At 41.0% G+C, this 26,796-nt stretch overlaps 1 protein-coding gene across 5 annotated transcripts in view; it reads right to left on the bottom strand.

Moving 5' to 3' along the window:
• Positions 1–3,187: 3,187 nt before the first annotated feature.
• Positions 3,188–26,796, bottom strand: part of LOC140940214 (histone-lysine N-methyltransferase SETDB1-like) — a 41,845-nt gene continuing 18,236 nt past the window's right edge. For 2 of the 5 annotated variants that reach the window (XM_073389132.1, XM_073389131.1), the window contains exons 17-40: positions 26,121–26,412; positions 24,692–24,916; positions 23,508–23,638; positions 22,280–22,327; positions 20,853–21,078; positions 19,645–19,750; positions 18,763–18,832; positions 18,023–18,050; positions 17,724–17,812; positions 17,006–17,056; positions 15,699–15,830; positions 15,249–15,367; positions 14,754–14,858; positions 13,956–14,049; positions 13,363–13,411; positions 12,720–12,852; positions 11,772–11,901; positions 10,659–10,690; positions 9,898–9,978; positions 9,055–9,230; positions 7,161–8,036; positions 6,042–6,262; positions 5,597–5,685; positions 3,188–4,361 (exon numbers count right to left, since the gene is read on the bottom strand). In XM_073389132.1, coding sequence (XP_073245233.1) covers positions 4,244–4,361; positions 5,597–5,685; positions 6,042–6,262; positions 7,161–8,036; positions 9,055–9,230; positions 9,898–9,978; positions 10,659–10,690; positions 11,772–11,901; positions 12,720–12,852; positions 13,363–13,411; positions 13,956–14,049; positions 14,754–14,858; positions 15,249–15,367; positions 15,699–15,830; positions 17,006–17,056; positions 17,724–17,812; positions 18,023–18,050; positions 18,763–18,832; positions 19,645–19,750; positions 20,853–21,078; positions 22,280–22,327; positions 23,508–23,638; positions 24,692–24,916; positions 26,121–26,412 — 3,621 coding nt within the window. In that variant the 3' untranslated portion in view covers positions 3,188–4,243. The remainder of the gene's footprint in view (positions 4,362–5,596; positions 5,686–6,041; positions 6,263–7,160; positions 8,037–9,054; positions 9,231–9,897; positions 9,979–10,658; positions 10,691–11,771; positions 11,902–12,719; positions 12,853–13,362; positions 13,412–13,955; positions 14,050–14,753; positions 14,859–15,248; positions 15,368–15,698; positions 15,831–17,005; positions 17,057–17,723; positions 17,813–18,022; positions 18,051–18,762; positions 18,833–19,644; positions 19,751–20,852; positions 21,079–22,279; positions 22,328–23,507; positions 23,639–24,691; positions 24,917–26,120; positions 26,413–26,796) is intronic. The other 3 variants (XM_073389135.1, XM_073389134.1, XM_073389133.1) reach the window with 2 other exon arrangements.

A 26,796-nucleotide genomic window follows, 5' to 3' on the forward strand; every position in this document is an offset into this window, starting at 1 on the left:
CTCCACACTTGCCACGTGTAGGCTTTTTTTAAAAAGTGCTAGCGTTTACGTACCGCCCAGAAAGAAAGAAAGGCCAGCATATTTGTGATGGGAATCACGCTTAGAGTGTCTTTCAAAAAAAAAACTCCAAAAATCACTATTGTCTTCCAAAAATACAACAGTTAACAATTGGCAAAGTTTGATACGAGGAAAAAATCGTCCCTATTCGATCTTACATCGGTTGTACCACAATAGCTGCATTTGATTTATTCAACCCTTAGTTTAAAGGGGAGATCCATGTACGATCTTAGTCCTTGCCAGGGCGGGGAAAAGCTCTCCTGATAATTAAAGCCTGGCACTTAATTTGCTCATTTAGTGAGCACAAATTAAGAGGGATGCTAGCATGCAATCTCGGGGTTGTCAGCATTCGTTTTGGAGCCTACTTCAAGAAATAAAACTTGAATTCAAGCAAATTGGTTAACGGGGAACACGTTTTCAGTGAAACTCAGTTGCAGGGGGGGGGGGGGGGGGGGGGGGTAGTGCCTGAAAACAAGTACTATGGAAATTGCCTCCCATCCCAGTGGTAGAAGGAAACAAATCAACAGTTGGACAACAAAAAAACAAAAAGGGCGGACTTCTTACTTGATTCATGTATAAGCTTTTACCAGACAGTGAACCGCAACGGTGAGCCGCAACAGCGTTAAGCCAATTACTGCGGGCGCGCCCGTAAAATAATCCCCTCCCAGGGTCAATGTCTTCTATTTTGTGGCATTTCGAATTGAACTAAAATGTCTTAACTCCACCTCTGTTTTAATTTTGCCGTGTAATAGTTTTGAAAGTGACACAATTTAATTACCAGATAACTAATCACAAAGCGCAAAAATCTGAAGGGTTATGGAAGCTCCTTTGAATAACATGAGAAAACGTGGGATACATAAAGGAGCGAAAGGCAGGTCAAACTTCGTTAATATGCACACTGAAGGGTTCATAGAAAGTATCCGTGTTACTGGGGTCTCCGTATTTTAAAAGCGGGTTGTATTTAGAGAAAACGTAGAGGCTTTCTTTCCCCAGGGACAATGCAAACTGTCCGTGATTATTGACTGCGACGATCATCTCTTCATTTATTGACTGTATTCAGTTAAATGGAGATATGATCGTCGCAGTGGTTATTGCTGAGCAATTGCAAATTAACCCGAAAAAAATTTCGGGACTTCAACGAGATTCGAATCCATGGCCTCTACGTTGGCGCTGCAGCGCTCTACCAACTGAGCAATGAAGACCCATACTTTGGATCAGGCCAATTTATTGAGTTTATCTTAACCCGTGAATGGAATGAAACATGGAATGGAGATTATGTGAAGTGCGAAAATACAATTTACTCCCCGGGGTAAGATGAACTCAACGAATTGGCCTACTCCCAATGTGTGGGTCTTCATAGCTCGGTTGGTAGAGCATTGCAGCGCTGACGCAGAGGCCATGGGTTCGAATCCCGTTGAAGTCCCGAATGTTTTCTCATTATATTTCCAGTTTCTTAGATTGCTTTACCACTGCGACGATCATATCTTCATTTAAACTTGTATTTCAGCAGTTCACATTTTCTCCACTCCATGTATTCAGTTAGTTAAAAAACATAATCTAAAAATTCGTATTACACCGCTTAAAGCCATCAGTGCATACGACAACGACGGAGCCGATTTTTTCCCTAACAATGAGAGCGGGACTGCATGCACTTGTACTGATTTCTTGTTGGGTAAAATACTTTTCAACCAAAGAAGTAAGCAAAGTGAATGAGACACAATTCGTTTAAAAATTTGTCTTTACTGATTAATAAATTTCGGGTTGTCTTTGAAGCGAGACAGACCCCATCATTTCATCCAAAAATACAACATCACAATATATCCTAAACTAGCTAGTACAAATCGAATTCATGTTTTTACAAACACGGGGAATTTTTTTCGTAAACTTTTAAATTGTCAAAGGCTAAGGAGGTTCTTCCAGTAATTGAAAAACACTTATCACTCGATTTTACAGTGACGTCATACCTTATTCACAAACATGCGAGCAGTACAAACTCAAATATAAGGATTTACAGAACACATGCAATGAGATAAAAACGTTTAAATCGTTAAAAAGTGTAATAAAACAGAAATTCGAGACGGAACTGCATGGTTACCGAACAGAAACAAAACAAAAATCATAAGATGTGAATTAAAACGAAGACGATGTTTGTCATTGCGCTAGGATTAAAATACGATTTAAGCTAAGCCAATCACTAATACGCTCTCAAATGACGCACTTCGTCAAGAGCAAGTCGTGATAGAACTCGTCACAAAGGCAAAAAAATGCATTTCGTATGACATACAGTTATTCACCCTTTAAGCCCTAAGAGTGATCAGCATCAAATTTCTCCTTGTAATATCAATGCTTTGTAAAATAGAGTGGTCATGAGAATTACGGACATGATCACACAAGATGAATTTGCTAGGGGAAATGAAATGACTAGGGGCAACAAATGAGAATTCAAATTTTGATCTTAGGGTCTAAAGGGTTAAAAGGAAACGTGGCTAATTTACCACAAGCTAAGGTTGAACGAAAAAACTGTGTTTACCTCTCACGTCCCTGACGCCTGGGTATGTGCCACGTGACCCTCAATCCGCCATACGCCACTTGCATATCTCCCATAATGCACCTTATTTGCCCCCCAAAATTTTGCATAACCTTTGTTTTTCATTTCTCCTGGGTAATGCAGCCGTCCCAAGAGAAATTGAAAACAATGCTTATGCAAAATTTTGGGGGCAAATAAGGTGCATTATGGGAGATGTGAAGTGGCGAATTGCGTACGCTCTCACTCAACTAATCTAGAACTTTCGTTTCTTTTCGTATGCGTTTGTGGAATGTTCAAAACGTCAACTCTTAGCAACTTTTGATTGAAAGTAAGTAATAATATTGAGCTTAAGGATAAGGGCACCGCTATTCCCCAATCCAGAAACTATAAGAGAATGGGTACAAGCCTTTGGCGCAACGATGGATCGTTTGGGTGGACAAGCGTTAGTTATGATTGGTCGGCTACCATTAACCTATCACAGCTAATGCTCATTCACCCAAACGATCCCAAACGATCGATTGCGCCGAATGCTTGTACTCATTCTCCTTACAGTAGAGAGCTTTAGATTCTAAGACGAGTACGACTACGAGTACGAGATTTTCTCAGTACTAAGTAGCGCTCGCTCGTGAACCAGCGTCATTTTGGCGGGAAAACGTGGTAGCAGTCGTCACTCTACTACGAGGTTTAGCGCGAATGCATGTCGTGGTGGCGAAAACAAGACATCAAATGGTAGAAGTTTTATCACTTTGCGATCGGGAGAATGCGTAACCTCCTTCACTAAAGATAACAGTACTAACTTTTCTAGTGAGAAATGGTAAAATGAAGCTTTCCGGGGAGTCTATATTTTGAGAATACGCGAAAAAACTTTAAGTCAAATCTCGTACTCGTAGTCGTCCTGGTCTTCGAATCTAAAGGTCTCTATTTTCTGGAGTGAAGAATTTTACCTTAATTGCCCGACCAATGCTTTTAAATCTCTAAAAAATACTGATCATTTTGAAAAGCTGCATCAAACAATCGGAAAACTATATCACTAGATATCCTAACTACGAAAAAGGGTATTACATCTCTTTCTGTAATGAATCTTTTTCTTAGAGTCAATTCAATAAATCTTTTACCAGCACAATGACAAGTGTTGCAACAGTTGTAGAGTCTAAAAACAATAGCCACATTTGTAGAGTACACTTGTAAACGGCTTATTGAATTAAACCTTGGTGTTGGATGTCTGTTAAAACGTCTGAAGCATTTAACATCAAGTGTGGAAAAGGCAGTTCACATTTTTTGTCTCCCTCTTCGTCCTTATAGGCAAAGAGTGAATGAAGAAATCAGTGGAAAACCTCTCGTTACCTTCATTCGTCAATGTAACAGTAACGAAAACAACTCGGAAAAATTCTTTCAACGTGCGGAAATCCCAAAAGGCCCAAACAAACTACTCTTGTCCAGGCTCAGCCCGTGTCGGGGGAACGTCACGAAAATGTCTGGGCGAATAACTGATAAGGCGTTGCATGGGTTCTTAAACGACCCATAGTCCGTCCACCCTAATGTATGAGCCGTACTCTTTGCAGTTTGCTGTGACTCTTTCTGGTTTCTTTGCCTGACATAAAAAAGAAACCAACGTCTCGATTTCATGGAGTTTCTCCACTGAACAAAGACATGATAGGTTTATAGTAGTCTTCCGCGGCATTCCGCTGACCCACAGTAGCAGTGCAGAACTTTACCCTTAACGCTGTCCACTTCGTAAGCATAGTCCCAGGTCAGCTCGGTTCCAGCGGGCACATTCCTGAAGGAAGAATGGGGAAGTGTTACGCAAGTTATACTGCTTCGATAAAAGAGCTTAACTAAAGAATCCTCGGCAAATAAAATATAAATAAATAAATAAATAAATAAATAAAGATTTTGCGGTAGCACATCCAATAAGTGGTTCTTCGTCTACCTGATTCCTGGTCAAATTGGAATTTGGAAATGTTGGCTTTGAGGAGAGGAAAAAGATTTCGCTTTAACCATATAATAAATTCTTTATTGACTAAACTTGTTTCGTAACGAATGCTAAATATTGGCCTCATTCTTGTTTTTGTGTTTAGAACAAGACGAAAAAGGAACTTGGCCATTATCCAGCCATCTTGACGTCACGCATGGTAAGCAACCCATATTTACCGACTGTTTAGGGAAATGACCAAAAATATTTATATAGCCCATTATAACTGAAGCAAGACAAAAAAAGAATAGTAAAAAAAAAAGCCTGGCATTTAGGATAAAAATAAAACTAACTGACGAATAAAACGGATTGCAGTTGGGTGAACTTGAAAACCTACGGATATCTATCTGGATTATAATGCACGAGAAGATACTTTGTTCTGTCGCGTGATTTCTGTGAATAAAAACTTTCGTTTTTTAAATTTGAAGTTTCGGTAGAACCTTTAAAGGAATAAAAATAGACAGCACCTCAAAAAATACCAATACACAGCGTTTTCAGTCACTTGACCAACAGATATGTTAATTTCTTACAATGAAAGCAAAAAAGTTCAACTCTCACAGGACTGGTTTGAGAGCTGAAGCAACCACGTCGACAACGGCCGTGAAAGCGCCATTAGAAAACGAATTTGCGTTCTTTCAAACTCGCTTTTATTTAGCGTCGCTAAATTTTTTAACTATGGGCAATTTTCGCCGGAGTCGAATTCTTATGGACTCTATCCAAGTTCAAAAAGAAAAAGAAAAAAATCATCGTCGTGTGTTTACTTCCTTCTTAAAAGACAAAACTTGCATTGGCAAATTCCACATGGTTGTCTTGCAGTGGACGTCTAGGAAATGTACTAAAAAGCGTGATGCACGTGCCATGCTGTTGTTTTGACCATGAAAACAATTGTCTTTTGAACGTTCTTGTTGCTGTCGTCTTCGTGGTTCAGGTTGCTTAAGCCCCTCTAACATGGCCAATATGACGTCATATGTAAACGCTCTCTTGGGCCACCACAACTACACTTTACCAGTAAAGATATAGTAAAGTAAAAACAAACTTACTGTTGAGTGAAAAAAGCTACCCAAGGAAATCGGAGATCGTGAGTATCCACGAACACGTTCTGGACAAACAGGTTTGGCGAGCAGCTATGCTGTGAAGACAGACACGGACGGACTCGATTAGTTTCATAAAATTACATGATTAAAATCAACTGAAGGCTAATGAGAAAAACATAAATATTACTAGTGATAATACTAAACAATTATTGGATGAGGTTTTTGTGATATCTGGAATAATCTAGGTCGAGTTAAGTGCTATCAGCCGAGCCGGAGGCCGAGGCTGATAACACTCACCGAGACTTTGCATGATTATTCCGGATATCACAAAATTCCAATCTAATAATTGTTTTATTATACATTCTTTTGAAGAATATATGGACAAACACAGCATCGCATTATGTATGACCTGAAGAGCTTTTTCGACGATACCAAATAGACTGGCACTTACGTTTAAATATCTGCCACAGTTCCCATAAGCCTTTGCATCGATGACGTAGCAGTGCTCTTCTCCAAACATTGACCTCGTGCTCATTCTCTTACTGCTAGACGAGGACTGGCGTGACAGAGAAGGGCGTGAGGGCGAGGGAGTGTTCGGTGAGGCTTTAATTGAAGGACTGGTGGAGGTGGGCTTTGGCTGAGAGCGAGAGTAGTGGATCTTGGGATTGTTACCTGCGTGATATAAAACATTGATGGATTATTACATTTACGAATGAACACCTTATCAAGAGGCCACGTTTGTATTCAAGGGAATGACCTGAAACTAGCTACCAAGGGCGACACAGTTGAGGAAACATTTTATTGATAAGGCGTTTTCACATTAGGTCACGGCAGCCATGCTGGTGTCCCAAACAAGTCATGTGGGAGTTGAACTCTTTTCTTATGCAAAGGTTTTCTATTGTTTCAATAAATTTGTACGCTGCTGCATCCGTAATCAAGACTGAATTCGTTCAGTTGGTTGGTAACTGGACTGAGGAGGGGGAAGTATTGAGTCCCATTCCTGAGGGAAGCTGGTCAATACTCAGACCCTTGCTTAACCTGCGATTAGGCGTTTTGTGAACAGTACAAAAAGGAGAAAAGATATACTAAGATCAGATATAGGAAGAGAATGATTGCAGGTTAGGTCTTACTGAGGAAGAATGTACTACCATTCCCTTGGTTACTTCCAGTTCATTACCTTGAATACGAAAACGGCTTATTGTTGGTTCAGATACGTAGGTTTGAAATTTATCCAACCCGACTTGGCAAGAACTGTGTCGCTACTTAACGCCTCCTAAAGTGAGAAACCCTAAAGACGAAGACAATGATGGGGGTACTTCTATGTATAGGGGTTGCAAGCCGAAATGAAATACAGTTGCTAAAGAGACTGTAACTTACTTAACTCTAGATAACAGATCGTACATATCCTAATGCACCCATAAAACGGCTTGCATATTTTCGTTTTATGCATGAATTCTAATGACAATCACTTCAATAACCGTATTTCACTACATCTGGCACGTTTTGAGACTTCTATTCCTGATGGTGCCGAGGTCGAAAAATAACAAAACGGTTTCAGTTTTTCACTCACTTTTAAACTTTTTCGCCGGCGGCTTCGAAGACGTTCCACCACTGCGCCGAGAACTTGCGGTTGAAATCTCCGACTTCCGGTCTAACGACTCTGTCTTTGAAACATCCGAGCGCAAACTAGCCGGCGAAGCAGGGCAAGACTCTAAATTCTCAGTCTCTGGGGACGACGCATCCGAAATGGGTTCTACTGTTACTCCAAAAGTATTTTCCGTACTTTCAGGAGATTTATCAGATGAGCGCTTGTCTAAAACGTCTCCAAGCAACTGCTCATCACCGCCATTCAGACTGGAGTCTGAAGAAGGTGGCTGGGTGGTAAGAACGCGCGTCTTTAACCGCGAAATCATGTCCTCGAGGGAGTTTGACACGCGCCGAGAAGGCACGTTCATTTTTATTAAAACCGGCGGTTCGTCCGCCACTGTTGGATTTTGCGCCGCGAGTTTGGAAAGATCTTCCACAGAAATAAGCGGAGGAGCGGTGTCCGTGTTCAAGGCTTCGACTTTGTGAACACTTTTCTCCACCTTTTCATCCGCTTGAGTATGACTCTGTGTCTTCTCAGAATCCGGTTCAAGTTTTAACTGCGGATTCTGTTGCTTTTCAGAACCTGATTGTAAGTCACTGTCTTGTTTAGTTGAACAGCCTTCGCTTTCAAGTTCAACATCGCTTGTCAAGTCAATGATATTCACGCCATTATCTTCAGTGTCCTTGTTAGAGCTCTGTTTTTCAGTTTCATCCCCTTGTTTTGTCAAACTTGGCATATTTAAGCCCTCATCTACAGTTCGGTCTTCAGCCGTGTTATCTCGCATTTTCTGACAGAATGACTCGTCCACTTCATCAAAATCGAACTCACTGCTTTGACTGACGTTCTTCTCTTCTTCATCTGAGAAGAAAGATTGGGAAAGGTAAAGGTCTCATAACAATTTCACTCCACTCCCAAGGTGGGTGGGTGTATTATCATCGGAAGTAAAAACTGATAGTACCATTAGAGAGTGCACAAAAAGATGGCTAATTGAACAGTGACACAATGGATTTCGTCCGCAAACTCAATAGCTGTAATTACTTAAATAATCGACTCTACAAGAATCAGATTAAGTGTTAGCGGGCGGGATTGGGATAGGATCTATGTCCGACCTCGTCCCCAGAGCTTTTGTGCAGTCAAAAGCCATGGCGGTGTTACAGTGATATGGGCATCCCTATTCCCAAAACTCTAGTGATCTGGGCATCCTCTTCTCATATTACCTTAGCGATTTGGGTTAGGGTTAGGGTTACAGGGAAAGCCCATCACTAGGGTTTTGGGAATGGGGATGCCCATATCACTGTGACAGCGGCACTAAGCGAAACTCTTCACACTTCTGAGAGACGATGACATTGCGAGTTCGAAACGCACTAATTTTCAGCAAATGAATGGTAAAACGTTAGGATTCTGTTCAGAGGCTTCAAAATAAAGATAACATTCTAAATAAATATAACCATGTGAAAGTAACGCTCAGTGGTGACAGCATAGGATTTTGTCTGCAGACTGCCGAGAAGTTTGATACACGTACCTTCATTATTGATTCTTAGTGGGAGGGTTGAAAGGAAAAGAGCACACGGACATTGGCATTAAGGGCAACGAATCTAAGTTCCCAGTTAAGTCCGTTTTTCCTCATCAATTGTTAATTTTCGGAGAAAAGAAATCAGCGCAAAATGACGGATCACTAGTACGGTGGCCCATAGAGGACACGGTACCTACATTTTTATATCGCGCGATAAATTGAGAATTATAGCGCAATAAATTCAAATTATCGAGCGATAAAAAAAACAGTTTATCGCGCGATAAATTGAGAATTATCGCGCGATATAAAAATGTAGGTACCGTGTCCTCTATGGGCCACCGTAGGGGGGATCACACGTTTTACCTTTATCTTGTTTGAGTTTTCCTATATCTTTAATAATTCGTTCCTCCGGTTTCTCTTCAGTATTCTTGACATTGTCAACAGCAATTTTAGCAGTTACTTCTCCCTTCATCATCTTTTTCAAAAAGGCAGCGGCTTCTTTTTGGTTGTCGCGGTTACGTTTTAAAGCTATGTAACACCTGGAGAGAAAAACAGCTGAATCAATTGGCCATTTTCACAGGGTTCGTACTCTTTTTAACTTTTCAAATTCCATGTATTGACTTTCCGTGACTTTTCCATGAACTTTTCAAAGTTTTAATGACATTCGGGTTAGCTTTTCCTTTCCAATATTTTCAAAACTATCCTTATTTTAGGGTAGTTTTTGACTGATGTCAGTTCAATAGACACAAACTCTGGTGTCCACCAAAATCCGTGCCGTTTATAATTACTTATCTCTACCTCTATCCTTGCCTTGACATCTGCAGTAACCTATCTATCAAACATAGCATGATTTTTCACAATTTTCCATGGCCAACAAATTAAATTCCATGACTTTCCAGGCCTGAAAAATGAAATTCTTAAATTTCATGACTTTCCAGGTTTTCCATGACTCGTACGACCCCTGTAACAATATAAACGCGAGTTTTCTATGGTATATTATGTAACGACCACAGGTTGGAAAGAAGACACACTGCATTCTGCAAGGCTGATCATACTATGTAGAATTCAGTGTGTCTACTTGGTATATTTTTGCTGATCAGATCTTCTATACATCCTGCGTTTTGCGGCATGTTCGTTTGCGGTCCCTTGCAGTTTAAATGTTCATTTGTTACTATGGTTAAAAAGCCTCGAGGCGCTAAGACTTACCATTTTTCATCCGCTAGGTTTGACAGACAGTGAGCTTTGGATTCGCGTTCAACCATTAGACTTTCCTCGCCTTGTACACCACTGTAAGAGAATGAAAAGTTACTTAACATGAGCAACAATGATGGGTCGAGAAGCGGAGAAGCTGCTTCCTGAAGCCGATACCTTTTCCGTCGGAACGGAAAACAACTGATGTCCTCGGTGTCTGAATGAATTTAATTTCTGTAGGCTTTAAATGGCTGACAAATACAGCTCTAAGGTGAAGATACTGACAGGCCCCTCCATGAGCAAACCAAAATGCGCCACAATAGACCTTTTCCCAGTTTTCCTCCAGTGAGTATACAAATGAAACGAGGTCAAAGCTGAGGTGGAAAAATTGCATAAAAAACTCTGTACTTTGTCAGAGCAAACCTCCAGTTAGTGCCTTTGTAAGGATTTAACTCCCGATTTCATAAGTTAGGTGTACTTTACACAAAGGGCCTACATGTCTCGCGGCCTCTGTCAGCACTAGCTATGCTCCTCAACCCCTAGGGCCTGTTTACATGGAGGTGGGGGACCCCAGGTAGGTAAGATAACTCTCCTAGGTAGGGTAACCCGCCTGTCATATAACCTCTCATTTTCACTTGATCACGTTTACATGATAGGTGGGTAACCCGCCACACGTTACCTCACCTACCTGGGGTCCCCAACCTCCATGTAAACACGCCCTTAATATCTAAACACCTGAAACATTTCTTAAGTAATACAAGAAACAGCTTAGTTACCGTCTTTTCTTCTCACTCTTCCCTGATGATCTCTAAGAAGGAAAATCAAAACGTAAACACAAGTTTAGTGCTTTCCAACCCCTTTATTAAACTTTGGACTCTATGTCTTTAAACTTAATTGACAGAAGTAATAAACCCACCTTAACTTGAAAACAGAAAACGTTCGGATTTATATTTTTATTATCCTTGATCTACCACTGCTCAGCAGCGCGTATCATTTGATGCCCCTTGGGGTAATTTATCCCCTAACAAGTAAGTTGTAACCACCATACACAGTAGAGAGCTTCAGATTCAAGGACGAGAACGACTACGAGTGCGAGATTTTACTTAAAGTTTTTTCGCGTATTCTCAAAATATAGACTCCCCGGAAAGCTTTAGTTTACCATATTTCACTAGAAAAGTTAGCACTGTTACCTTTAGTAAACATTTGATAACTTGTTTCCGCTACTTCGACATTCTCGCTAAACTCATAGTAGAATGACGACGGCTACCACGTTTTCCCGCCAAAATGACCCTGGTTGACGCTCGAGCACTACTTAATATTGAGGAAATCTCGTCCTCGTAGTCGTACTCGTCTTAGAACCTAAAGCTTTCTAGTGTACGGTTATCACAACGAATAACTAAGTGATCGTGCCGACGTGAAAACATCTGTGGGTTGCGGATTGGTATCAACAGATATCTTCCACAACCTTTTCGTAACACATTGGCCTCGTTTATCCGGTTTACTATAGTCAGTTACCATCCCAAATGTTACAACCGCAACACTTTCCTATTGTTCGACCCCGGGTTTTCACACACCATACCTTGCCCCTTTCAACCATCAAATAAACCAGGAAATTTTATTAGGCACACTTTTGGTAGGGTACAGATTGCAGTTTTGAATGATTGAGTTTTCCAGACATCGACATCACAATAAAAGCACACTTGGAATACCAATGCAAAGTTTACTGACTTAATTTCAACAATCAATCGAAGATTCAACCCCGTCCCCAGGGTCTTCTCGTTTACCAATAAAAGCCGAGAAACCCTAGGGACGAGGTTGCAATCGAGAAAAGGCAGAAGTCGATGAGGACTTGACAGCGGCAAATTTATTTTTTTAAAAAAACAACAAACCTTCCGTTTCTTTCTCCTGGATGTCCTTTGGGTGTTATTTTCGCTATCTCCTTGTCTTGAATTCCTTCCAGAGCTGAAACTCTCATCACTGAGCAGAGAGTCAGCTTCAGACGAGTCATTTTCTGAAGAACTGTTTAAAATGCAACCGAAGACAGTAGTGAACGAGTTGTTAGCATTACAGTGTTGCGTTCACTGCCTCTTGTTTTCACAATTTTTTAAGCATCTTTCATGGGCAGATTTTGGCCTTGGCCGAGGGCACTGCGGCCACTCCTTTTTCTGTGATTGTTTAAGTGTCTCACCCACCCATTTCGGAATTTTCTGGATCCGCCCCTGCCATTTGCAGCTCATGAATATCCTTACCTTCATTTCCCATCTCTTTACGTTGGTCAAGGATTCCAAATTGCTCACAGGATTGGTAATAACAAAACGGAACAATCACAGAGTAGTTTTTACGAATGAAATTGTGTTATACAATTTTCAACAAACCCTGCGGAAATTCACTCACTATTCACCAGCTCTGCCAAGGACCACGATTTTCCCCGACCTTGAAAAAAATTGTCTCCTAGCTTTTCCCTAGCCGTGACAAGGCTCTGAGCTACTTTTTATTATGAAACGTTCCAACGTTCATCGGCGGAGGATAATGCGTATAAAGGGTTTCGTTCATCGTTTATCTCACGACTGTCACTTTGATATTGATCGCAATATCAATGTCAATATAAATTTCTAAGTAAATGTGAATTTCCGAAGGGTATCTAAGTGACAATCGTGAGACAAACGATAAACGAAACCCTTTATAAAGCAAATTAAGTCAACTCCAGAAATTGAACTGGTTTCTTGGACGTTTTGCTCGCATTCTGTTGGATATTGCGACAACACTGCGCGGGCATAAGTCGTTTTCTGGTTGTGGTTGTGTTTGCCACAGAGCAGAGAGGTCACTGTGCATATTACCTTTCGCCGCTTTTGTCACTTCCGCTTATGGTAGAAGAACTCTCGCCGCCAAGAGTCTGGTAAATTACACTGTCATCTTCCTCTAGGTCCGACACGTTAGACTCATATCCCTCCTTAGCTTTCTCGACCACCTCTGTAATGACAGTATAAAAGATGAAACATTCCGCGGATTATCTGTTTGTAAGATGCACTGCTTCTGTAATAGCATTTACGTCAAGAAAATGAGCAAGACTTCAAGACTGCACAGAAGTTTTGCACTAATAAACTAAAAACACCCCAAAAAGAAAGGTTATATAGTTCCATGAAAAAATAAGAGTAGAAAATGCTGGAAACTATTTTGCTCAACTTCTAACGAACGCTTTCGCGCCTTTTTCTGAAGACACGCTGGCCGTTTGGTTGACGCCTCGAACTTTGGAAATGGCGGTTCGGGTTTAAGTCTTGCCGTTGCCTTGTTTCTTTAGACATAACACTTAGCTCTCCCTTACATAAGTATGGGCGATAGACTGCTGGGGGGGGGGGGGGGGGGGGAATTCCGCGATGGACGTGCATCTGTCCAGGGATGAGTAGCAATACAGTACCAATCAGGTTAAACCAGGCCTCGTGTCCGCCTTTATCCGGCTCTACCTCTGCGTCTTTTACTCACCGATATGATCTAATTCCGCCAAGTACTCATCTCCGAAGTCTCTTCCCTCCTGTGAGAAAGTAAACATTGCATTAAGTTTCAATGGCAATCCTGTTTCCTGTGCAGTTTATCAGTCGCAATGCACACGTGCGTACTTTTGTCAAAGCACAAAGTTTTTGGTTCACTCTTCCCCCCAGAGGCCGTTTTACCCTTGTCTAGCCCACTTGTTGTCCGTCTGCTGGACAAGAGTAGCGCGGCCTCTTTGAACCGGGTATTGTTTTGCTTCGCCACGTCAGTGGCGTAGAAAAGTGAGCAAGAACTATCTTTTAACTTAAAATACAGGTTCTGGTGGATGAAAATAATAATAATAATAATAAAATAAAAGGGGAGCTTCCATCTAAAGTTTACCCGTTCACCCCTTAATGTAAAAAAATCACAACAATCCCAAATTTCTTTCAGTATAATGACGCCATAATAAATTCAAAGAGTAAAAGGATTAATCAAGTAAAATCAAGTTTTGCCGTGCTTTGTTTCCAGTAATGAGCAACGCAGCACCACAGCCTTTCAATAACAAACTCTTCGCTCACAAAATTAATAATGACATGAAATCTTACCTTGTTAGCCATGTCTTCATTAAGAATCTGTCCAGCGTATGTACAAACAAAAGTACCCATGGGAATGTCATCCAAGCATCTAAGCCCCCACCCCCTGAAACATATAACGAAAAGAAGTTAATCCACTCATCTACATAGCACTAGTGTTCAAGCAGATGTACCCGCAGATCTGTAAAATACCCCAAACGTGATAGACCACTATTTCCGAGCCGAAGGCCCCTGTTTCAAAGCGAGGCAAAGTGCGAAGCTATTGATATGAAAATAATTTTTTATTCTCATACAAATCAAGCTCATTTTCCAAGAAAGGTCTTGCACTTAGCCTCGTATTGAAAGTGAACGTTTTTGGAACTCGGAAATTGCCCCACAGCAACGATCAAGACCTTTTGTGTGTCTGGACTACTCGGACTACTCGGACTACTCCGCCTCTATCACTCTGTCAAACGAAACTCCAGACACACTACTGACAAACCATGTTAGTAATTCTTTCATTCACATTCATGTGCCGTGCTTTTACGTGAACTCAGTGAAAGCCCTGCTTCTTAATGCAGTTTCCCCGCAATTTACAAAGCAACGCTACCAGTGACACTAAGAGACGGTTGCAAGGTTCCTATGCTGCCAGTCGCTCGTAGTATTTTGCAGAGAAGAACATTATCATTGAATCACAAACTGATGAACGTAATTTTCACCGCAACTTCTCGAACAGGAATGTCTTACATCCGGCTGGTCTGACAGCATTGAATAACGTTCTCTTGTCAGAGCACCCTGAACCCAAAAATTGCATGATTGAGCAATCCCCACCTGTTCTCCGTCTTGAACACTTGTAACCTTAGCTGGATGCCATTCTGCACAACTCGGTTGAAACATTGGGTGCCGCATGCGCAGTTTTGATTGCATTCGTAGATTCTAAAGAAGATCAAACAGGTTAGAAAGAGACAGCAAAGTATGACTGTCGCATAAAATGTTACTAGATTAAATACATTACATTAACATTCTATTGTTTTGAGTCAAGCCTTTGGTAAGCGAATAATGTCGGTAATTCGTGGCTAGAAAAGGAAGTTTCCTGCTAGAGCATAGACCTCTTTAGAGTGTACGTTTTGTTTTCCTAATGTAGTTCATGTAATAATACTATAGAGAACTGTAGTACTTTACGTAGCTTTCACAATGCCACTCGTTAGTTCACTGTGAACCGTTTTACAGAAACACAGGTGGAGTGTCAAAAGAAACAGAAGCCAGTGATTTCTCTGACAAAATAAATTCACCAAAACAAAGTTTTGCAGCAGTTGGCAATCTCACCCTGTTTGAACGCCTTCCTTGAGCTTGCGAAACTCATAACCAATTGTGGGATCCTCTTTGCCTCCTACAGCAGCTGAGGCTTGAATGGTTAACTGGGCGCATGAGCACTTGGACTTGTCCTTGAACGAATATTAACAACCATATTAACAGCAATATTAATAGCAATATTAATACTGGTAATCTCAATACTCTTACCAAACCAGTCAGTCTGGAAGCTGTTGAATTCTGATTGGTTTAAAATATTTTCTGGACTCCGTAGAAGGGCAAGCACTCGTGGAATTTCTCCTTCGTTTTAGTCCACTTTCCTTACAATGACTTCACTCGAGCAAAACTCTCCAGTTAGCTTAATCATTGGTGTTCAAATATGAAAGGACGGCAATTTCATCTAGTTTACTTTACATTTGAGGACCTTCAGAAGACTAGAGACTAGAGATGATGACACCAATTCACCTGACAGTTATCCGTGCAGTCACAGCATGCCAGGAATGCTGGGTCGAGAACCATATTGACTCCTTCATGTAGAATCCTTCTGGATACGTAATCGATCGGAGGCGGAAAACACGTGTCCACTTCGTTGACAACCTGATATGTGTCAATCAAAACGGCTGAATAAGTACCTCATTTTGGTTTAGTTGACGGCGCAATGTAATTGTTTTGCCAAACTGTGGCAAACAAGACAGTGTGGATTTTGGTTACTTTTGCGTAAAGGCAAAGCAAAGGAAACGGATTGCTGATAGCTTCCACATCACAGTGTCGTATCCAAACCTTCAGATAAGGGAGGGGCCCGGTCATCCAGATCCTGAGATGGGGGGGGGGGGGGGGGGGTGGGCTGACTCCAAAAAATTTTTTTCGGCTCTTCAGGCCTCAGTTTGATCTAAAAATAAGGCGGTGGGGGAGGGGGGTAGCTCCCCTGGATCCGCCACTGCATCACTTGGGTTTTACCATTCGAGGAAGACTCTTTAAATGTAAGGGATAATTTTTAAGCGGGAAGACTACGGCTCTTTTTTCTTTTTCTAATGGCGTTTCCTAAAATTGAAAATATTTTACAGAGTTCCTACCATTTAACGCTCTTCAAATTCCAGGACTTACCATGATTTTCTCCATGACCTTTTCAAGTTTTCCATGACCTTAGGTTTAGCTGTCACTTTCAAAAGTTTTCAAAACCTTCCGTGTTTTAACGTATTTTTGACCTTAAACAGTTAAACAGACACCAACTTTGGTGTCCCAAAAAGGCGTGCCATTTGCGCTGTTTCATTACAACCCTTTATCTTACATTGCCCTTGCTTTGTCATCTGCAGTAACTTATCTACCCCCCACAAAACGTTAATTTTCCATGACTTTCAATGACCGACAATCAAATTCCATGACTTTCCAGGTTTTCCATGACCTGTGCGAACCCTGTTTTAAAACCAGCTCAACGTCCTTCTCTACAAACTTCTTCTTCTACACTCTACACTTTGGTTTGGTCATTTCTCTAAATAGTTACTGGGGGGAGTGGAGCGGAAGAAGGAATTTTCATGTGAAAATCCAAATTAGGGGCGCTAATAAAACCCATAAACCCAGGTCTGATTCTTAACAACACTCTTCTTAAATTTCAGGAAAAATTCATCTCTAACAGCCCTTGATACAGTAACAGCACAGTTCACTGCTAAGCGACACAATAATATATTGAAGAGACAACAAAACAAGAACTTAATCATTTACTGGTTTTGAAATAGGAAAGTGTGTTAGCGAAAAACAGTGTTTTAAGTACATACCGAGATTTCCACTCTTTCTGCACCTCGAGAGATATCAGGACAAATAGGTTCCTGGCAACAGAAAAGAAATCGTCACGCGGAAACAGTCACTATACAATTAGAAATGTTTTGAAGTAAAGAAAGCCTTAATGACTTAAACACAGAGAAGCAACTTTACATTACTTTCACCGCCCATCTTGCATATAAACGAAACAATGCCGTTCCGAGTCAGCATCGAAACCAGTCTCACCAAGTTCCCGTTGGGTGTGTAAACCACAACAAGATCAAGCCAGTCACAATGGCAATAAGTCCACATTAATAGTGTTAGACCATAGTTTCACAAATCAATTATTCCACGGAACGTTTTAAGTCTATCGCGTGCATCTGAGGGAATCGTCGGTGTTTGAAAATATTTACTAACCAAAGGGGCCACATTGCTACGTCGCGGTATCCACAATAAAATTTATATCAACATTCCTCCAAGAACATAAAAGAAGTGCTGGAACTTAATGTTTTTATAAAAGTTCTAAGTGGTTCTATGTCTCAAAGAAATTTGCTTCTTCATTTCTTTTGAAACAAGACCCATTAACATCGTGCGCCCCGGGTTGAGTGGCGTGGCCCACGTGCATAATAACCCTAAAAGGCACTCAAGTGAAGTACAGCGCAAATGTAACGAAATCGCTCTGACCAACTATAAAGCACGCATTACTTACAACATTTTTCAATAAATCATTCTTACCACATCTCTGAAAACAGTATCTTGGCAGGAAACATCCGGGTCAAATGAAAACTGATCTATAGACACATTTGCAGTATTTGTGATTGTCACTAAAGGAGAACAAGTGAAGACAAACTTGAGTGAAGACGAACCAATCAACCTGTAGAAATACCGCTAGATGTGTTACGTTACAGAAGGCAGGTTACGCTCCGGCCGTGCGAGCTTTTCGGCTTTGAGAAATGAGTAATAAGTTCGCAAGTGACTAGTGATTATTCTTTTTCAGAAGTAGAATTCAAACTAACAATATCGTTTGTACTCACAGTAACAAGCAAGCTCTGGTAAGGATCTCTGCCGAAAGAAATGAGAAACAATGTTAAGGTAAAAAAATGTTTTGTTTTAAGATGCATCAGTGTGAAATTAAATAAAATCTTTTTTGAAGAACATCAAATGGCTTCCCACAAGAAACAGACCATTCTGGCTTGGTATAAGAGTTTTCTCATTATAACGAAACTGTACTCGAAATAACAACTTCCTCAACTAAAAAAAAGGCCATTTCCGAGTTGCCTCTGTTTCAAAACGAGGGTAGGTGCTCAGCCTTTGATATGGAAATCATTTTTCATTCTCATGCAAATAAAACTCTTTTTCACAAGAAAGGTTGTGCACCTAGCCTTATTTTGAAAGTGAGGATTTTTGGAACTCGGAAGTGGCCTATTTCATGGACACAATCATGTAGCTACGCCAAACTCACTTAACGGAACGAACGATTACCATAGTTTTCCGATGTAGGAAAACAATCGGATATACCCCACTTCGGAAACTTTTGGAAGAATGGATACAATCTTTAGGTACAGTGACTTCTAGGGTCGTTTAGGTAAACAAGCGTTAGTTATGATTGGTCGATGGTATTCAAAGCAACAATAAACCAATCATAAGTGACGCTTGCCCATCCACACGATCCCAGAAATAGTTGCGCCGAAAGCTTGTACCCTTTCCTCTTATAGATTCTGCAATGGGGTGTTAAAAAACAAACATTTAGCTGACATAACAGACGTCTACTTACCAGTCTTTTGTTACAAGGTGTACGATAATAAACAGTCTTCTTGTTACCAGGGTGACGCTGTGCAATTTCCCTGCAGAAAACATCCATAACGGACCAAAAATAAGGAATAGCAATTAGAGATCAGTTATCGGGGAGTTCCAACATTTTGTTTTCATCTGTACCTCTATCTCCATCCTTTTATAGACTGCAAAACAGTCCGTATTTTACCGTATTCAAGTACGCCCGAGCAGTCAAACAAAAGGTCTGGAACGAGGCTGAAAACAGAGAGCGAGACTGGTTTTTCTCTCTCGCCTCACACGCCCCTAGGGCTCGTGCGCTACGCGCGCGTAAGACTCTTACGCCACTCTTTACCGATTTCTTTACTGATTTTGAGAAAAAAAAACAGACTGTTTTGCACTTTAATCCTTTTACGGCGACCACTAGACCACGTTCTTTTCCCAGGTAATGCACTGGAACTAGCCCACAAACGAGGCTCTTTCGAGAGAATCTTTCAACAGGCCCCAGTCGTTCAAAGGTAAGATAGCACTGTCCACCGGAAAAATCGCTATCCAGTAGATACTCATTAGGGAAACCAATAACTTTATCCACTGGATAGAGATTAATCCAATGGATAGCGCTATCCACCTTTTGATCAACTGGGGCTGGTTTATTTTTAAAATAACCTGTTACTATACTTCACATGTCGCCATGTTCAGAGAAAAAGCTTCGTAAAAAGATAGCTAACCACCTGTAAAAGTCATAGGTACAACATTTGCACTGACAAACATTGCAAGGAATATGATTTCATATCAAAAGGAAACCTTCATTTCGTTTTAATTTTTCCAGTTATTTCTTTGCATTTGTTTATGCAACATTGTGTTTTCATTCATCGAAACGTCTAACCTTTTCCACTTCAGTAGGAGGGGAATCGCTCTTGGGTTATGTTTAACACTTTCCTCGGCTTCAACGGTTTGGTTTGTATTGCAGAGGTTACTGCATTTATGAGGCCCTACAAACAAAATAGCGATAACAATAATGAGGTGATGTAAATGCACAAGCATTTAGGTACCAAGCACCCAAAATGTATTTAAACAGTCAATTCGGCAATTGAGTGCGGACAAAATATTCAATTTGGCAATCTGAAGAACCAGTTTATCAATGGGAATATTCGATATTAGCTTAGCATTCAATTTCACAACGCAAACATTTCGTCGATTCAAGCATGCAATTCAGACACTAAACTGAAACGTTCAATAGACCAATTTCGATATATTAAAATTCATACTTGGCTGTGAGGCTTGAGGGAATAAAACAAAAGAAATCATCTTGAGGCTCAGCGATGAATAATATTTCTTTTGTCCTGTTTCCCCAAGCCACGGAGTCAAGTATGAATTCTAATATATCGAAAATGGTCTGTACACCACTTGCTCCCATAAAGCACTTCATTTGCCCCGCAAAATTTTACGTAACCTTTGTCTTTCATTTCTCCTGGGTATTACAGCCGTCCGACGAGAAATTGAAAACAATACTTATGCAAAATTAGGGGGGCGGGGGACAAATAAGGTGCATTATGGGAGATGTGCAAGTGGCGTATTCAGTCATACCATTCAAACATTCAATTCACACAAGCAATTCAAACTTTCAATTCAGATCGAAATCGTCACAATTCACCATCAATTCCCCGTAGCCCCGGGGGTTATTCGCTACAATAGTCTATACAGGGAGGCTCCGCCCGAAAGGGGTACATCAAAGAGTAAGGAATTCACAAGTTGAATTATGTGAAAGCGTTGGAAAATCTATCATTTAAGTATTAAAAGGGCCTTAATAATGTTTCGAGAAGACGTGCGTTTTGCCCATTTAGTTTATTAAACGTTACACGAAAATGACAAGGGCCCTTCCTGTTTTAGCGATTTATTCCTATTAAGTGGGTATGCTTAAGGGGTGCTACATTTCAATGGAAGGTACACGAAGGTGGTACCTTGTCCGTCAAAAAAGCATGGTATATGAAACGGTAAGGGGTTGGAGCTCGGGGAGGAGCCCCCCCCCCCCCCCCCCGCCCCGTATAAAAGTTTGCAAAGTCCGCTCCTCCTCCCCGCCGGTCTGAGGCCTACCTTTAGGAGCACTTTTGCTTGAAACCACCGAATAGTTAGGAGTTTCACACTGCTGATCTCTCAGCGCCCCCTTCTCCAAGCTGCTCTGATTGAGTCTCAATTGGATCAGTGATGCAGCATCCTGTTTGTGCTGGCTGTTAGTGGGAATGTTGAAAGCTGGGATCCTTTCTCTGCCAGTGCCTCTGACATCCCGACGATTTGTACGAAGCCAAGGTGCTTCCCATGACTGTAAAGATTGGTTGAAATGAACCAACTGAGGAGCTGAACAAGTCTCGCTACAGTAAATTATAAGTAGTGTCTTTGTACGAGGTACGTCAAGCAAAACGCACGAAAAAAGCTCCTGGCCTCGCGTGCAATGGAGACCCTTGCTCTCGATTGTCGTGTCTCGCACCCCGTGCGCGCACTTACTATGTCAATAACCTTGAGGAAAGATACAGAGGTTCGTAGTCTATCCCCACAGATGACAAGATTTAAGTCTCAAAGAACTTGGTCTCCCAGAATCCAGTGTCAAGTACATGCATAACAAGACTAGAGACTAGATGAAATCCTACAAAGCAGGGCAGACACCCTCATAGAAAGTCACCTTTCTTTAATGTTCTGTGGTTTTGTTTTCATGAGAGATGGATTCTCCTTTTTGCGAAGGTATCCATCTAGAGAGGTCACAATTTGCCATGTATACAGCTATTTCGAGAAAGGTTATCGGAAAAAATGTGCACGTGACAATCTCGAAAGGTCTAGGTCTCAGCTATGGGACACCTCTCGTAAGCAGACAACCCTCAAGGTCTGCAGAACCTAAAATTATTTCTCGAACAGACAGTTTCACAATTCACTACAAATAAGGTCCTTACATATTCTATATATGATGTAAAACATAAGTTGCTATGGAAAAGGAGTTTAACAGTTTCATGAGTACGGTAGCAGTCCTGTCGATATATACAGGGCTCTAGCCCGACTTTTAGTATGGACGAGGGAAGGTCTGTGATCGCCGAAGTCGCGTGCTGATAGGAGAGAAACTGGGGCAGGCCCACCCCAGAAAATTTTGAATCTATAAGCACTGAAGCGCCATTTTCAGCCTTTGTCTAAAGTGCTCTTTCAACTGGGAATGTTTTAACAACCTCATTTTTGAAATTGGCTTTTAGGCTAGTTAAGTACTCTGTCTTGCCTCTTGCAAGCTACGGCTCGGATATGCATTAAGTATAAATAAGTTTATTTTTTTTCCCCGACTCTTTGTAGTGCTCGGCGTTTACGATGTTGACCCAACCTCCCAAAGGGCCACTTCCTAAATGCGGGTACCTACTCCCGGTCCCTGGGCTGTCCGTATACAGGAGGTCGGATTGAAGTGATGTAAAAAGGTCATGCATGATAACTGTATGGGGTGTCAGTGGCCATGCAGTGCTGTTTTAAGCTAAAGAAGGAAAGGTACTAACATTATAAAGTTCATCCAGTATTGAGGCATCCGCATTAGGAACTAGGTACTGAAAGTTAAAAAGTTAGAAGGATAAGAAGAGAGAAGAAGATCGACAGTAATACAGAAAAAAAGAACTGAGAAACGTGGAGAAATATAAACTTTTCGCTAAAAAGTCTTTTAAAGTTCATTTACTTGATATGTAGAAAAAAAGAATTGCTTGCTCTTCAATGATAGTTGCGAGCATTCAAATGGGAGGCACGCTGAATTGCTTACATTTATACTCTACACGCAACTCCTTAGCGAATAAAAACGTAAACGGACGACTCCTTTACGGCTCTCTCTTTTTTCCAGGCCGTCTAAATAATTAAAAAATTGCAATATTTTATCACTAATATGGATGTTTCCTTCTGGAATTTTTTTACCAGGTTTTCTGGACACAGGCCTACACAGAGGGAATGAGCAAGAACAGGACTCAGGTCCCATGCGAGGTGCCATTCCTACCCAAACCCACAAACCGTAAAGGTTGGCCACACCACCGGGGTCTACGTCCCCCAACTGACTCTTCTCGAACAGTGGAGTGGGTTCTTTTACGTCCCGCAAGAACAGATCAGTGAAAGCGTGTTGTGAGATGGGGCCTACGGTTTTTCGTCCTTATCCGAGAAGACTAGAAAGTCTAACCATTTGCAGATTTCATTACAAAGCAGCACTTTCTTATCAGTTTTTCAAAGACCCTGAGCGTTGGTCCGGCCGGGGTTCGAACCCGCGACCTCCCGCTCGGTAAGACCGGCGCTCTCCCAACTGAGCTAACCAGGCGGCGGAGGAATCAATGTAATGTAACCAAGAGAAGATAATGGACAGAGAGGGAAACGCCCAGTCTAGAGGCCATTGCTATATGTCATTTCACTTAAGAAATTTTTAGACCAAAACCGCTTGAAATTAATAGGAAACTGGTTTCCCGAGAGGTCAGTGTTGTCAAGAGAGAATTCAGCAGTTACCGCTACAATATTCGGCGTTGTTTGCTTTGAGGCAGTCGCGTGTGGACTTGATGACGTTTCAAGCGATCGATTACAATGTGCGGACGTGTCGGAAATTAGGCTTCTGTTTAATTACAGTCTCTAAACTTAAGCCAACGCTTGGTCAACGCCCTAAGATTCCCTCTCTGTCCATAATTCTCTCTTGAAGTATCTGTCTGCTTATTTGGACAGCAGTAGCATTGTCATAGAAAACAAAAAAATGCATGACCTTACCTCATTCTTGTGTGATGCCAATGAATTTATCATCTGATCTGATTCCACTGGAACACTAAGCATTGTGCCATTTCCTTCTAAGTCAATAACTTCAATGCCATTGTGTCGTTGGAAATAATCCTTTGGGGTACCTTGAAAACAAAGGAAACAGTTAAACAGAACAAAGAAGTGATTGAGTGTTTTAAACTTCAAGGTCACAAACCAGTGCTTGAGACTGCAGATCGTCAAGGTGTCACAGAAGGTTAAAAATTTACCATTGTGGCGCGGATGATATGTGCACACTTCCACTTGCAAAATTAGAGAGTACAAATGCTAAATGAAAGAACTTGACAAAGGCAGACTAAACACGAAATGCTGGACTAATCAGTAAATATGTGAGCTTTTTTTCTCACAAAAACTTGTAGTTAATAACTAATAAATTTGTATTTGTATTTCAAATTGGCATTTTTATTTTCTCATTGACTTTAAAGTATCACAACAGCCTGCGTGGTAGGCTCGATTTATAGCCACTGTTCAGGAAATAAGCCCACACCCCTCCCCTGAAAGGAGTCTTTTCTCTTCTCCGGGAGGAATAAGACCGGAATCGAGAAAGTGGCGGGCATTGAGCCTACCTGCATGGCAGGCTTTAGAAGAAGGCAGGAAAGGGTAAATTATGGATTTTAAGTCCCTCTCCTTTCCCCTACAAAAGCCTGCCAAACAGGCTATGATTACGAAATAATAGCGAATGACAAGAAACAGTGAAACAATTGATATGCATAGGACTTTGGATTAAATATATAAATAATGGTTATCAAACTTTGTTTAGTGCAATTTGGTCTGAAATCACGTGCATGTTTTAAAAATCTGATGAACACGCAGCACGAGTTTGAATTGGTATCGTCAGTACGATTTCAGACCAAAATTGCAGGTTGGCATGATGCTCTATCACCACATTTATTTATTTATTTATTTACATAATACAAAGGCCATATCCACTTTGAAGTAGCACAATTTGGTGGCCGAAATACAAAATTTTAGTCAGTACGAACCTTTCATTGAACCACACTGTTGAGAGTCAATCAGTATGCAAGGATCAAGAGCGATTTTAAAATGGATGTAGTAAACATATAGATAACTAAATCAATAAATACATATATACATAAATAGAGAGGTAAATAAGGTGAATACTAAAAACGTTTCAATACCTAATCCTGCAGTGGTCTTCTTCCTAGCGGTACTAGCCTGGAAGACTGACATGGAGCCACCATTACAGGTGCCACACCCGTTACAAGCTGGATTGTTGCATTTGTTAACAAGGCCTCTGCCCTGTGCAGTGGGAGCAGAGCATTGACCACCTGTGCAGTCAGTAGATGATGAAGAATCCAAAGAGGAGGAGGTGGCTTGTTTACCAGAACCAGCTTGAAATGAACCTGCCAGAAAAAAAGAATATAGTAGAACTGTATTAATGAAAGGTTACAGGGTGCAAGCCACAACAAGTGAAGGCTAAAGCGCGCTCCAAAGCTGGTGCTTTGTGTAAGATACACGTGATAGATAGTCAAAAAACGTGTGATCAGAGGGTCTAATGCGTTTTAAGGAGCACTGGATAATATTTTACCAGATTTGCATTAAACACTGCAGGATGATGGTTTAATCATTCAGTCATTCTACAGTGAACAAAGGTGACTTGTGCTACTAACTGTAAAATGTAACTGGAATCAATACCACAAGTAAATCCTTTGTGCCCTGTGGATGCAACTGCATTGGGCAAGAACGAAGATTTTTTAAATTTGTCTTTTATGCGTTTATCCACTTTGCAGATCGTCCATTCAAATATTAATTTCTACATTGTTCTAGAGTGGATGGGACCTGATGAGAAGCCAAACCAGTCTGTAAGGAAGGTAAAAGCTAATCATGGGTTAGGATTGAAACCTTTAGTTCTTTTTCATTCAAAATATTTCTGTTTTAAATTAGCTTAAATCTCCAAGATGATTCCACAAAAGCGGCTATCATTAACCAAATAGGAAAAAACATTCAATAGAAGACCCCTGCTTTTTAAGAATATACATTGTGGTTCAATTTTATCCTTGGTTCAAATTTTATTTTCTTTTATTTCAAACTCATTATGTAACTTGCATCATGTAATTAATCATACATTACAATACCCAAAACAAAAGAAAAGAAAATTTGAACCAAGGATAAAATTGAACCACAACAGTGTGCAAAGAAAGTGGTGTCCGATAGCCTGGGGCTAGTGGATTTTGCTATCGGGCTAGTGAATTCTGTTCCCAACTTGCCTGATGGGCAAGTGATTTTTGGGGGAGAATTCAAATTACAGAAGAACTGTAATTTTTCAGGCTAGTTGAAATGACTTTCGGGCTAGTAATAAAACTAACTTTCTTTGCACCCTGCCACAACATATATGCCAGACGAAACATCCCTTCACATCCAAAAACTCTTACGAAAAAGCAAGTGTTTTGAACGTGAGAACTAGGCATAGAGGTAAGTATGTTCTGAGCTTGCAAAGAATTATTTTGAAAGAGTGATGACACAGTCATTTTGGATTCAGCTTTTCCTTGATCTGCAAAATTCTTCATATCATACACAAGCTGAATTCAATAATAAATTGCTAATTACCTGATGGCTGAGTCCCAGAAGGAGTTCCACTTCTGACTCCATCACTACTCCTGCCACCACCACCAGACACTGCAAGCCTCGATAGTGAAGAGTCACTTGAGCTCCTATGCAGAGGGTCCGCCTGTCTTGAGGATGTTCTTGCACTTCCTGGTGTAAAGCTTGTGGAAGACCCTGTAAACGTTGAGGTGGTAGATGTCGAAGTTCTGCTACTCGAGGACGTAGTCGAAATCGCACTTGATGATTTCAAGATGGCAGACATCTTTTTATTTTCACCTCTCATTTGTTCTTGTTGCTGTCAAACAAGTTAAACAATATTGTAAATGCTAAATACTGATCACTCACGAGAGAGTAAGGGAAAAATGGTGAAAAATTTTCATTCTTCTTTCTAGGGTGACTAGGATGACTGGGATGACTGGAATGACTAGGACTAATGGGATAACTGGAATGACTAAGATGGCAAGGGTGGCCAGAACGACTGGGATAACTAGAGTGGCTAGTATGACTGGAATGACTGGGATGGCTAGGATGACAAGGATGACTGAGATGACTAGGGTGACGGGGGTGACAAGGATGACCAAGATGACTAAGGCCCAGTTCAGACGCCAAACATTTCATGAGCCAAACCTAATACATTTAATCACTGTAGGTACATGAAAAGTTTGGAGTCTGAAACAAT

This window comes from Porites lutea, chromosome 6, assembly GCF_958299795.1.
Source record: "Porites lutea chromosome 6, jaPorLute2.1, whole genome shotgun sequence".
NCBI classification, from domain to species: Eukaryota; Metazoa; Cnidaria; class Anthozoa; order Scleractinia; family Poritidae; genus Porites; species Porites lutea.